This window comes from Rhyacophila brunnea, unplaced genomic scaffold (assembly GCF_057557595.1).
Source record: "Rhyacophila brunnea isolate RB1 unplaced genomic scaffold, BYU_Rbru_1.0 scaffold_17, whole genome shotgun sequence".
NCBI lineage: Eukaryota > Metazoa > Arthropoda > Insecta > Trichoptera > Rhyacophilidae > Rhyacophila > Rhyacophila brunnea.
In genome coordinates, this window is record NW_028232827.1 from 33,464,327 (window position 1) to 33,477,784 (window position 13,458).

Sequence of the window (13,458 nt, forward strand, 5' to 3'; positions counted from 1 at the left end):
GACGTTATTTGATAGTGTAGGCTACGGTACGGTTTATTCGGTGGTCTTTCTGGTAGTGAGTTGTGCGCAAACCGATATGAGAGAAAACAGGTTGGGATAAAATAAACCTGGTAAGAGTTTATTAAACAATAATTACCCGCCGTTTCATCTCACTACTGTCGAAATAATCTACGAAGAATAGTATCTTCCTGTAGATTTATACTGAAAATTTAGATTCTTTGAATGAATCCACTAATGTCGTGAGTCGGAATGTTTTCAGAAACGTATTTAATAGACAGTAAGTTCAACACCCACGGTGGCCGCGCGGCATAAGCGTTGGACTATCACGCCGTGGGTCTCAGGTTCGAATCCTGGGTCTGGCAAGTACACATATTGTTTTTCAATTTGTGTGTGAGTCAGGGTATGGACCTAATAGGTTGAGCAATTGGCTGACATCCATTTCTCGTAAAAAAAAAAGTGTTAATACAAACCTCTACTCTGTGGAGGCCCATATGATCCTATTAGGATCGGACATGGTCGAAAAAAAAAAAAAAAAAAAAAAAGTTCAACTTGGGTTTTCATCCACCAAAAAATATAGTGTTCTTTTTGCGAGAAAGTAAAAAATATGTCTGGTGACGAGAGACTTCGGGTAATTGAAACGGATACTTAGAAATGTCACCTTCCGTAAAGGATAAATGCATATCTGGCCAAAAGTAAAACTCACAATGACGTTTTGTGTGCAAGTTTTGACTTCGAGAAGGTGCTAAACACTCCCCACGATGAAACCGTAAATTTATATTATAGTCAAAAATACGCATAGATACTATAATGAAAGTAGTCCACGAAAGTGGAACATATAATGGATACTGCTTTTTATGGGGTGAAACTGATGGTAAGCGTGGCAGTAATGAGATCTCCACAATCATGCACAAATCTTTGTACAGGACTGACGAAGCGGGAAAAAATCAAGGATTTATTATGGTCAGAATAAGAACCGGGCAACACCGGCTATGCAGTCTTATTTTATGAAAAATTCAACTATCATTGAATTGATAGAAATACATTTTCTATTACCAGGTCGTACTATGATGCCGGTCGATTCCATTCATGCGACAATTGAGTCATTTATATTCAGAGTAGATTGGGCGCTATCAGAATGACCCACCATCATTTCCAACGCTAGGTCATCATGCCATATGCAGAATTCCATGACTGTAAATCTTTCGCTGCTACTTGCATTCCTTCAAAGTTCAAAATTAAATTTGGTGAATTACGAAAGGCACAATTTAAAAAACTTACCAAATATTGTACCTACTCTGGCGACAGTAGGACTAAATTGTTAGACCTAGAAAATGTCATCAGATCCCGATCAAGTGCCGTGATGCTTTAAGCGCAGCCACCCTTGCTGTATAGTGCTAAATCACCAATATCGGAGATCGAGTATAACGATCTTAAAAGCCTGTGTTAAAGATAATATCTCTCAGAGAATGACGGCTGAGTTTATGAAACTGCCACATGGATTATCAGTGGAAGATACTTTACCTGAATCCGATCAGGAAGATGTTATCACCGTCCTTCTGCGCGCTCTGAAGCGGAGATGGCAGGCCGTGATAACGTCAAGGTCAAAGCGGGGGTGGGGGACAGAAACGCACGGGGTATTTGGTCAAGGCTGGTTTATTTCATCGTATTGCAGGGTAGTCGTTACAGATAGGATACAGGTTATTGTCGTCGTTGGCGGTTGGTTGGTAATTGGCGGGCTGCAACGTGGTGTCGCGGCTGGGCTGCTGATTGATTGCTTGGCATCCGAGGCGAGTCAGTGCTTGCGGCGTGGCGATCTGCCGATGTCAGATGTGGTCTTTTTTGGCGGGCTGTCCGGAATGCTGGCTTGGCTTCGCGTCCGAGGCGAGCGAAGGCGAGAAGAGATTTTGCGATCGATGCTGTTGGTTCGGCGGTTGATGTCAGAGAGGGCTTTTTGCGCGCGTTCAACTGACAGGCGGCGTCATGTTCATCCGTCGGTCGGGAACCTCTCTGTTTTACCGACGGATTGACTAGTGGCGGCGCGAGCGGCCGTTTTTGATAGACCGCGTCTGTTTTGGCGGGAGTTTGACGAATTTGAATTTCAAGGAGACGGGTTCCGCTCGGCCGAGGGTTGCGATCACCGCGAAGAGTGGACGTAGGCTGTGGTATTTTGGGAAATATGATGGTTCGGTCCGCCCTTTGAGGTAGTCTCCTGTGGGAGATTTCCATCTGGTATCAATGTGAATGAGGATAATACAGCGATTACTGCTTAAAAAATGTGGGACAATTTTTTTGTAAAACTGAATAGTTGATTACAATTTTATTTTATCATAATTGGTAGGTCCCCATATTTAATTATGTACGAGTAGATACGTACCTATTTCATTTTGAAAAATAACATTACCTAATAATATCAGCGAAACCTTAAAAATACCTATCATTTATTTTACCTATATGTGGTTAAGTACCTACAAGCAAAAATATTAATTTAAAAAGCCGAAGTATTTTTAATTTATTTAACAAAGCCCCCTTTTGTAAAATAAATGGGTACTTATGTTATTTATTATAATACTTCATTATTAATGCCCTGTCATGATAATTAGCATTAAATTTATTAAAATAAAAACAACTACGCCAAATAGCGTCAGCGACATGTCTGGAAAAAATATTTCGTCATAGACATAGGCAATACAGCGTTACCGCCACTTCAAAAACTAAAAGCACTAATGCAATTGTATTATAATTTCAGTATAGGCAGTAACCAATTATTATTAACCACATTAACAGAATTCATTTTTGGAACTAAATACGGAAGTAATTAAAAAAAAATCTTCTCTAAAATTTATAAATTGTCGCTTACTTTGTTCTGCCGATTATGGCTCGATATGTACATGTTAAAAGTTTGGTTTATTATAAAAGACATTATGTATTTTTTTATTTGTTTATTTTAAATTTTTCTCACCAATGCTTGGATCAGCCCATGATAAAGATCACAAAGGCCATCTGCGTTGATTTCAAACAAAACACTCAGTAAAGCCATGATTGTAGAGTACATCAGCAAAGGCTACTTTAAATATGTAGTTAACACATTTCTGTTATTTTTATTGCTCCAAAATAACACTCACTCATGTGTTATTATCACATTTAGTTTTTTTTTTATGTTAAGTGATAATATGTTAGCCGTTAATGATTATGTGTAATGCTATTTAGGTACATTGTACAAATAACTCTTGTCAACAATCTTATGATGGCAGTGCGTGTGTATGTGGGTGGTAAAGGAAAAGAAGGAAGTATATTATGGAGTAATTACACATAAAGAAAACACATGTTTTGTTCTGTTTTTTTATTCATCAATCAATTGCACAAATGTTTTTTTACAAATGTTCAATGCAAAGGAACATGACACAATAAAATTTACTTCTGTCTACCAGTTCTTTTTTTAATCAATTTTTTAATTCAGCATAACTATCAATAACGCGATCACACAAAAAATGCTCAGAGCACATAGAAACTTGCAAATATTGTATAACAAAATAGATACATTACATTTTTCTTATTAGCATTTTCAGTGAAAAACACGGGTAACTTTCCCGAGGCCTCCCTCCTCCCTCATCCCGCCATAACCTATTACCGTAGTTATGCCAAACCGCCGGCGGGTCTCGCTAGGCGAACCCGCGCAAAACACTCAACCTCCGCTACGTCAAAATTTGTTCATTTTTTTTTCAATTTTTATCTCTTAAGTCGGCCCCGCCCCAGACGGGCCTATAGAGCTAGTCACCTAACTACTCTACCTAACCTAACCTAAGGCGCTAGACTAGTCTGCCTGGTAGAAACACCACACTAAAAATACACAGTTGGACAAATACAATTTTTTTTCCTATTTTACTCCTTTTTTGACACGAAAAAAAATATTGTTGAAAACAGTACATACAAAAAGAAAGGAAACGAACAGAGCCGTGTCCGCGGGCCGCGGGTAAAAGTCTACGACCCTACGAACCGAACCGTCTTCGGGAGCCATCTCTCCCTCTCTAGCCTAACTAAGTCTTAAACTACAGAACAGTTTCGCTATCCTAACGGCCTTACTACGGTCGCCTACTTTTGACATCACTTAAACTAACTCTTCCCTTATTCTAAAGTAAATTTGCTAAGTCCAAGTATCTCTACTTCCCGGACTTCGCCATCCAACTGTTTGAACTCACTTAAATACGTTACGCTTATGTTCTACTTATTTTTTAACACTAGCCTAGTCTTAAGATTACGCTAATCCATCTGTCCCGAGCCCTCTCCATGCTAAATCCCGCGGGGCGTCTTTCCCATATGGGGCCCGGCCCTTTATCACCTTGTGTCGTTAAAATACTTAAAACACTAAATAAACCTATCTCTTCGTAATACATGTCGCCAATTTAACGGTGATACGCCTCTAACTCGAGTCGCACATAATAATTTCAGATGGAATCGCAGCCTCTTTTGAAGAGACTGCCCCTTTTCGCTAACTACTTTCAACTTTCAACTTATGGATATTAAGCCAACACGTAACACCTACTGTATTTTATATATCAACTATCTATTACAGTACCGCGGAACTCCTGTCGCGCCCTAAACCCATGTCCTGTACAAATTCTACGCTACGTCTTATTCGTATAGTCTGTTTTAGATTAATCATGTTACCGTAAATATTTAACTCTGCTTGGAAAACCGTCAACTTGAAAATAAATTAATAAAAAATAACACCATTGAGTAAGCACCGTATTATATTATTTCCTCTTTTGAATCCAAGATGCCAACATAAAAACTTGATACATCACAACTTTACTGTCAAAAAAGTATTGCTCTAATTTATGAAGTGATTAAACTTCATATGTACAGTGAATTAAGGCTATAAAATCTCAGCCTTTTAAATGAACAATAGGTTTTCTTTTTTTGTTCACTTAACTGTCATTACATAATATTATAATGTAAATACGTTAGATAGGTGACGTTAGATTTCACTTGGTTAAATTTTAGCCACTTTACTTATCTGCAGTTGTAAAATCAGTACTGAACATTAAATTAAAACAAATGATAGGGACGAAATAGCCTAAATGTTCTAGCTTAACCATAAGGTGTGATTTATTAAATTTGAATTAAACAAAATTCAAAATAATATGTGATGTTGGTATAAATGGCAGAGTAGAATATTCTGGGTAGGAATTAAAAACCAATTGATGAAAATATATTGCAGAAGAAATCAAAACTACGCACATTTGTGATAACTGATTACGAATTCAAATCAAGTTAGAAACAGAGTGGTGAAATGTATTAATATATCAATTTTAGACTCAAAACAGTTGGCTTCCGTTCCGATGCTTCTCAATGATGCTACCAAATAAATTATATCCGTATCGATCACAATAATATTATAGCAGAATATATCGTTTTCCGACGGAGAAATAGCCTCCCGCCGGTCGGTAGAAGTGAAAACGCCACAACGTCCCACTTTTCTGACAGACGCCCGGCATGGTCCCTCCTCCTGTGTGGATTATATTTTACAATTGTCAGTTTACTGTTCTCGATACAACTGCGCGTTATTCGTCATATTCCACGGAAAAGGCACGAGTCTAGAAAAATATAAGACTGCATCTGAAGATAAGGAGGTGCGATCGAAGGGGTGTCTTTATAGTACATTATATTGTATCAAAGTGTACTCTGCCATACTAAACACAAATAGGCTACAGTTTTTAGATATAACTCTTTTATATAAACAAGTTTTTCTTTCAAATATTTCATTCAAACAACACGTTGCTCTAGGATTAGTTTGGTGAAGCTCCATTTTTGGCGAAATTGACTTATTAATTCAGTTCATTTTCTTGTGTAAAAACGCATCGAAATCCTTAAAAAAATATTATATTTTTCATTAGAAACAGAGATATTTTTTCAAAAAATGTCCAAAAAACCATGGTACAAAACAATAAGTCGGTATTAGTTTGTCCAATGTGCGGACCAATCGGCGTCGAGGATTATTATACAGTTACCACCCCCTCTACTACGTGATTGGTCAACGGATCGCTTTATCCTTTTCTGATATTAATGTTGTCTAGCTTTACTGACTACGTCTGTAATATGAAAGATCTTCCAGCATTTAAATGAACTTTGTTTATCGTCTCCTGAACATTTCACATATCGTCGCTTTGGACAAACTAATCCTGGAGCGACGAACAATGTAGCTCTATAACTTCAATAGCTCTATTTTAGCAGCATTTCGGATTGTTGCTACTAGCATTCAATTAACTGCCAGTTTCTTCCATTTTAAATGATGTATTTATTTTATTGACTTACAATGTCCATTTGTACTTTATTATCAGTTTTAGGGAATTGTTGGCATGTAAGTTGCACTCACGTTGGCCTAGTGCCTAGTTCGAAACCTGTGGCTGGTCAAAAAATGCATATTGCTTCTTCAATGTGTATTTAATCCAATGAAATAATGTAATAAGTCGGGCAAATGTCTTAATGACATTATTACCTGCTTAAGATCGATTATGGTAATTAACAAGTAATTTTTTGAAATACGTATTGCTAAAAGTAGTTATAGAGCTTTGTTTCTTGAATATAATGTCAAAACATGTCGCAATTCAATTAAGAAAAATATTAAAAAACTTAAATGTAGTATGTATGCACATAATTTGTGCTTAGTAAGGCAGTATCGTAGGAGTATTTGCTTTGTTTAATTTAAGTGCAAATTTTTGAAACTAGAAATAGCTAGAGTAATCGTCAATAACTACACATCTTTACAAATACAGCGCGTCAAAACCGACACGCTTATTACCGTGAGCAACATTATTGAATATTTCAAATTTTGTCTGACAAATTTTCTGCTATCCAAAAAAGTGTCTTCGTCTCTTTGAAAAAAAAGACTCTCCGATCTCCCGTATTTGTTACCATTTTTTTTTCATATAAATACAATATAAATATACAAAAAATATACTTTGAAAACTGAGACAGAGATACACGTAAATCAAAATACAACAATGACATCGATAAACAAACGTCTACTAGGTAATCTATACACTGGCATCCTAGGTATATATTCTCGATCGTATATTTTTAATGAGTGTAAAAATAAAACATCTGTTAGACCACATATTATAAATATTGTCCGGTCGGGACAAAACGAAGTTTATCTACGGAGGATGTACACATTCCAGAGAGGACAATTTTATTACTTCGATCCTTTTTACGAGGGTCGCTATGTTAGGAAGACAATGTGCGGATGGATGACTCTGTTACAAAGAAGGAAAAAATGAAATGGGAAGACGGTTCCGGCCCGACAACCGGAGGACTCTAACGGTGGAACTAATCGACAACAATTAAAACGGTAACAAAACTAAACGGCAACACTATTAAGAAGCGACAGATGCATCTGTAAATACGCCATCTTGGACTACATTTCAAAAGATCCTTTCCATTTAAAATTGATATGCAAAGCAATATCTGTCTCGTAAGTTCCAATATAAATCGTCTGATTTTCGAATTTGGAACTAATCTCATCGTAATATAAAAAATACTCAATGATATGTTAGCATATAATATAGCATTATTATTAGAGGGGTTGAAACATACTGAAAATGGTAAAATTTAATTCACAACTCAATATCGAGAGTACCTATATAGTCGCAAAATCAGTTGTTCATCTGCTGTGTTGGGTCATTTCAGTAACAATCAAACCCAGCTCATTTCGAGACAGTAAAATTTGGTTAAACTGTAAGTTAGTTACAAATTCAGTAACACCCGTTGACACAATATTAACTCAACAATAACAAAATATGATTGAATAATTATATATTTTGAATGATCATTGTTATTTTTCACATTCACATTTATTAGGTATGTTTGTCACTATGACATGTGATTTTTTGTGACATTGACTTTGCAACACCGAAATTAACTTATCAGTGTTGTTCAAAATAGGTAAAAAATTTTAATGCCATATTTAATGTGAATTGCACAATATATTCAGTTTCGTACTATTATGTCGGTTGCTTTTTAACAACCTTCCAAGTTCGGTTCTTTGAAATGAAATTTAAGATGTGATCTTTCGAGATAAATTTGACGCTTTCGAATAGTGTGTCGAACTAAACTGTCATTAATAAAGTGAGGTTATCTAAGGACAGCGCTCGATACGAAACCCGTTCTAGGATATTGATCGGCTGACATATTGGCATCTCAAATACACAAAAACATTACAACATTCGACGACACTGCTAACTTTGGGAGAAGCGCAAAATGGATTGCTCGATTTTGTTACCATTTACAGAAAAAACAGTCTTAGACTCAAAAAATACGACATGATATTATTATTTTTTGCTTTTTTTTATCGTTTCTCTTTGGATTCAATGTATATTATTAAATTTACACGGTAAGAGTTGCCACTATACCACACTAATATCTAAAAAAAAGTATTTTCCAATATCATTTCTCTGTAATAAGGTCAAAAATTGTGTTTTTTTTTCATTATTATTTCGTCTAGTGACTCAAAACAGGTCCAAAAATGCCAGTCTTAGGTAAAACAAGGCATCCGGTATCACAATGTACCGATTACTACTCAACTTGCTTATTATTTTACACAACAGAGAAAGCGATGAATGAATTTAAAATGTACGTGTTACTTTCTACCCAGGCCGTGAGCCAATTCCCCGTAACGATGTGAGATTTGAATTGATTGAAAGAATCGCAATCTGAGTATGATAACCGTTTGATACTGTCCTTTAGACTTTCATTACGAGACAAAAAAATTCATTACAAACCGGTGACGTCAAATTCAAATACATTTCGTCACCACCGACAAATCACAGTTTTTTCTACCCAACACTTTATACTGTCTAAAAATTTATTCCAGATGGTATAAGATGAGATGTATCCCTTGACTTTTACAATCAAGAATAAATTCTGCAACGGTTCTAAAACATCGCGTAGCCAATAATTTACAATGAAAGCCCAACGGTCAATACCGAACGTTAATATTATGAAAGAAACGTGAAAGCCTGAAGACTTATTTAAGATTTTTACACCTACAAAGCTTTACAGTGATCACCTTAATAAGAAAATTATTTACAATATGTAATGCATTTTAATCTCATAGAACGAGCTGCATTTATCCTATGTTTTTGACGAAAAGAAAACAATAATCATTATCTCTACAAAAAACATCAATGAAGACTATTACATTTTTTTACAGTTTCGTGTAAAAATAAATATTTTATAATAATATATAATTATATTATAATGGAATTTTAAAATATATTAATAATTTTTCATTCTAAAAAAATTGGCAGATTTTTCTGAAAACAAGAAAATTTTCAACATTATCTGGGAACATTAAATATAATATTTGGTAAATAAAAAAAAATCAACAATCTAAATTTTTTTCCGTTTCCATGAAAAATCCAATATAGCACCTGCCATTTTATTTTTTTTTTTAATTCCAAATTTCTCTATTGTATAAAATAAATTTAATAAATAATAATATTATGTAATAAAGTATTCTCTTTTGGCAATTGTAAATATTTTATATATATTTCAGAAGTTCTACAGTATTATAAAAATTATGCAAAAATATTTTCGCCAATTATTTCTGATTGCACAGTCATCATAATGTGTGTATATAAATAATAAAATTAATAATTTGAAAAATATATTATCTATCAATTAAAATATTAAATTTAAACTAAAACAATATACAGAAAATATATGTAGAGACATTTCAGATTTTTTTTTTATAAACAATAAAATTTAAAATTAACAATAATTAACTATTAAAAAAAAAGGAAATTAGCTTATCAATAAAATAAGCTAAAGTTGTTTTAAATTCAACTTGATTTAATCTACATCAAAAGCAATTATTATTGAAACAATTACAAAAAAGACGTGAATCAATCAGAAAATCACTAATATTAATTTATTAGTTCAACAGGCAAAATTTATTATCAATAATAAAATAAGAAAAAAATGACATTTGGAAGAGTTAGTTGTTTCAGAAATTTTCGCAAACTGTCGTTTATATCAGTACTGCTGTCAAAGAAGGAATTTTTTGTTGCACACGTCAAGTATGCGTTATTTGGAAGGTTGGCAAACAGATTTTAAGCGTTACAAATGAATGTAACTCGAAAATTAGTGCCCGTATCGATATATAAGCAAAAATCCTAGAAATGTTTCCCTCTTCATATCCCCTCCAAGAATGTTTCTAAATTAATATCTTCTGCATCAATAATGAGTGTCTTCTGTCTTCGTTGGGGAAACATTTTAAGCTTGTCCAAGTTGTAGGCATCTGAAATAAATAAAAAAGAGTTGATTCGCGTTAGGACAGTCTTTTAAATTTGGATTTTCCATGAGAATTTTGGATAATGCTTCAAATTTAGTAGTCATACTTGAGACTTGAGAAATTGACACATATTATTGTTTCGTATGGTTATTTTCGTGCTGGTACAGCTGATATTCATTGAAATGCTTTCTTTTTCAAGTGCAAATTATGTTTTAGTAATTTTGTTAAGTACTATAATTACAATCAGTGCGTCTATTTTATATAAAAGGCAGCTATCGTCGGCTATCGACATTCGTTTGTCATATTTATGTATTGAGGCATTAATTGTTATAATATGTAATAAGTTAGCCGTCTAATCTGTCGACAGATTACACGGCTAACTTATTGAAACAATTATAAAACCTCCATACATAAATTTGATAAACTACCGTTGATAGCTGCCTTGTGTATAGAATGGGTACAGAGAAGCATGATAATGTGTAATGCGGAGTTAACCTTAATGCTAGGCGTAGCTCATCTGACGAATCTGATAAAACAATGGAATTATTTTTTATTGTAAGTAGTTCCGGCAAATTGCTATCATTTATGGATCGGTAATATAATTTATAAGCAAGTCAAAAAACTACATTAGAATAGGTATAATAGTTTAATATTATTATAATTTTCCAATCCAAATTTTAAGTACTTATTTTGTTTGATAAGACTTTTAAATAACTTGTAAACATACATATTTTAATTACCAAATAAAACTTTAAAAAAAGTATTTATTTACGTTTCATGGATATCGAATCTATCTTTCAAAAGATTTTTTATTTTGTTTTATTCATTATATGTTTGCTTAGAAAATAAGTGACTCAAAACACAGCAATTTTATTGAAGTATCCACTTAATTTAAGATACAACCCAATAATATCGACGCAACCACACCTGTGTCGATTGCGCTATACTTACATATGATAAAAGGGTGCGCTGTCTGCTATCCGCTGTTCGACTACTTGGGTGGGTAAGGCTGGTAGGGCTCGTCGGGAGAGGCGGCCGTGGAGTGGTCGGGCTCCATGGGCAGGGCATGCAGCAGAGACCCCGTACTGCTCATGTAGCTGTATGGGTGCGGCGCCATGTACTGAAAACCATTAATTCTGGCATTTTCAACAATCCTACGTGAAATATAATTTTGTGAACCGTCATCATAGCATAGTGGGCGAGACTTAAAATGCCGAAATAGACCTGTAGATTCCTCTACTAACACTATGACATATAATGTTATGGATTTGAAACGCTGAGTTACTAACTTCAAACTAATTAAACTTTAATAATTTTCCTCTCTCAAGCCAATTAGGCAACATGTAATTTAATTTGTTACCCAAGTATTAAAATATCACACCGGGCCATTGAAATCTATTCTAGTATTTTCTATCACCAGTGTGCAAACTTAAAACACTAATAAATTTAATTTACCTAAATCATCATTACAATATTATCCATTCTTATTATTATGGTTTGCTTACAGCCTTTTTTCAACATAACAAATAATACATGTGGGTTGCTTGGTTCTAGAGCTGTGACTTGTGTTAACAGAATAATATTTCCAAAATATATTTATAAAAATAAATTATGAAATTGGTTGAATACACATGACACTTAAATTTCTTTCCACGCTCAAATGATCCATAATGTGTTCTTGTGATGAGATCATATGTGAAATAGTCCGTTTCTGATAATTGCTTTGTTAATATTGTCGATTTTTACTACTACTGCATACTGTGGAAGATCATTTAGTGTAATGGACTTCATAAAAAACAAATATCGAAGCCAGTTGACAGATGTAAACATAGAAGCAGCCGTGCGGCTCGCAATGGAAAAAAGGAGTATTGAGGAATTTCGATTTGGATTATTTTAAAATAAATAGATGTGTACTAAAATGTTCAAATGTCTTTCATTAAATGGACTTGTCTACTTATAAAAAAATTGATCCATTTTTTTAGTAAATAAAATTTAGCTTTAATTTTTTCAATCACAACAAAAGTGAAATTAAGTGCGGCCACCAGACGTTTCCATAGAACTGCCAATGTCAATTGTGCAGCCACAGTTAAATTTCACGTGAGAACCACTGCTCTAGAGCCACAAGTAACGACATCTCATCATTTTAGTGAACCCATTGTGATCATTGACGAGCAAATATTCGCTGACATGATTTTCTATTAAATTTCTCTCAGTCAACGTGGGACGTGAAAAACAGTATCACAATGTGGAAATACGTAGAATTGAAGGAATGAAGTGTAGAATACCTGGGGCGGAGCCAACTGCAGAGTGTGTGGCAGAAGCTGAGCGGGGTACTGCTGGCTGGGCTCGGGGAGGACCAGCCCCACCGCCCGCTCACCTCGACTCACTTGCATCGCGTACTCCTGCTAAAATTTATAATACATTTCATCAATATAACAAATATAATTAATCTGCAGAGTTTGATCGCACTTTACTATACACAAAGAAATTTCATTAATTCGTCTACCTTATTAGGTAAACGATGACAGATCAAAACAATTTTTAAGATGAAACTCAATTAGGCACAGGTAAAATAAAATCACCTGAAAAACAGAAATGTAAGACAATATTCTATAGTCATCTACTTATTGGTTTGGGATACTTAGAATAAAAACAATCCTGGGTAACTTACCGGATCAATATGATGCGGCTGCATATGATGCGCGGGCTGCATGATGGGGTAAGGAGCTGGCACCCAATGTGAGGTCATGGGGTACCCGCTCACGTACACCCCTCCCGTCCTCTGGTACATCCCTCCTACACCCACCCCCACGCCCAGCTCGCCACCGGCACCACATCCATACACCGGACCCCCAGCTCCCGTAACACCCTGCAATAACAACATTAATTTATAACATAATACAGGTAACCCCCCCCCCCCCCCCCCCCCCCCGATAGTGGGGAATAGGTTTTGGACAGTGAAATTTCAGAATCAACTTTGAAATATTTGTTATATTGATTTGAAATACAAAACAATTTATTAATTTAAACTTAATAAACAAAATTAATAACAAAATAAACATCATACCAACATAAAATAACAGTAATATAACTTTGAAATAAACTGAAAGAATAGCATTCATTTTGTTTCGCATTCCAAAAAAGAATCAATGTACTCACATAGTTTA

General features: G+C 34.7%; 2 protein-coding genes across 12 annotated transcripts in view; one reads left to right on the forward strand and one right to left on the reverse strand.

Moving 5' to 3' along the window:
* Nucleotides 1–30: 30 nt before the first annotated feature.
* LOC147073988 (uncharacterized) overlaps nucleotides 31–13,458 on the forward strand; it is an 895,029-nt gene continuing 881,601 nt past the window's right edge. The window contains exons 1-2 of the mRNA XM_085944298.1: nucleotides 31–281; nucleotides 544–2,338. Coding sequence (XP_085800424.1) covers nucleotides 1,467–2,027 — 561 coding nt within the window. The 5' untranslated portion in view covers nucleotides 31–281; nucleotides 544–1,466 and the 3' untranslated portion in view covers nucleotides 2,028–2,338. The remainder of the gene's footprint in view (nucleotides 282–543; nucleotides 2,339–13,458) is intronic.
* shep (RNA binding motif single stranded interacting protein alan shepard) overlaps nucleotides 9,659–13,458 on the reverse strand; it is a 226,130-nt gene continuing 222,330 nt past the window's right edge. For 4 of the 11 annotated variants that reach the window (XM_085944281.1, XM_085944280.1, XM_085944277.1 and 1 more), the window contains exons 10-13: nucleotides 12,963–13,160; nucleotides 12,577–12,696; nucleotides 11,243–11,411; nucleotides 9,659–10,297 (exon numbers count right to left, since the gene is read on the reverse strand). In XM_085944281.1, the coding sequence (XP_085800407.1) occupies nucleotides 11,283–11,411; nucleotides 12,577–12,696; nucleotides 12,963–13,160 (447 nt within the window). In that variant the 3' untranslated portion in view covers nucleotides 9,659–10,297; nucleotides 11,243–11,282. The remainder of the gene's footprint in view (nucleotides 10,298–11,242; nucleotides 11,412–12,576; nucleotides 12,697–12,962; nucleotides 13,161–13,458) is intronic. The other 7 variants (XM_085944282.1, XM_085944284.1, XM_085944283.1 and 4 more) reach the window with 3 other exon arrangements.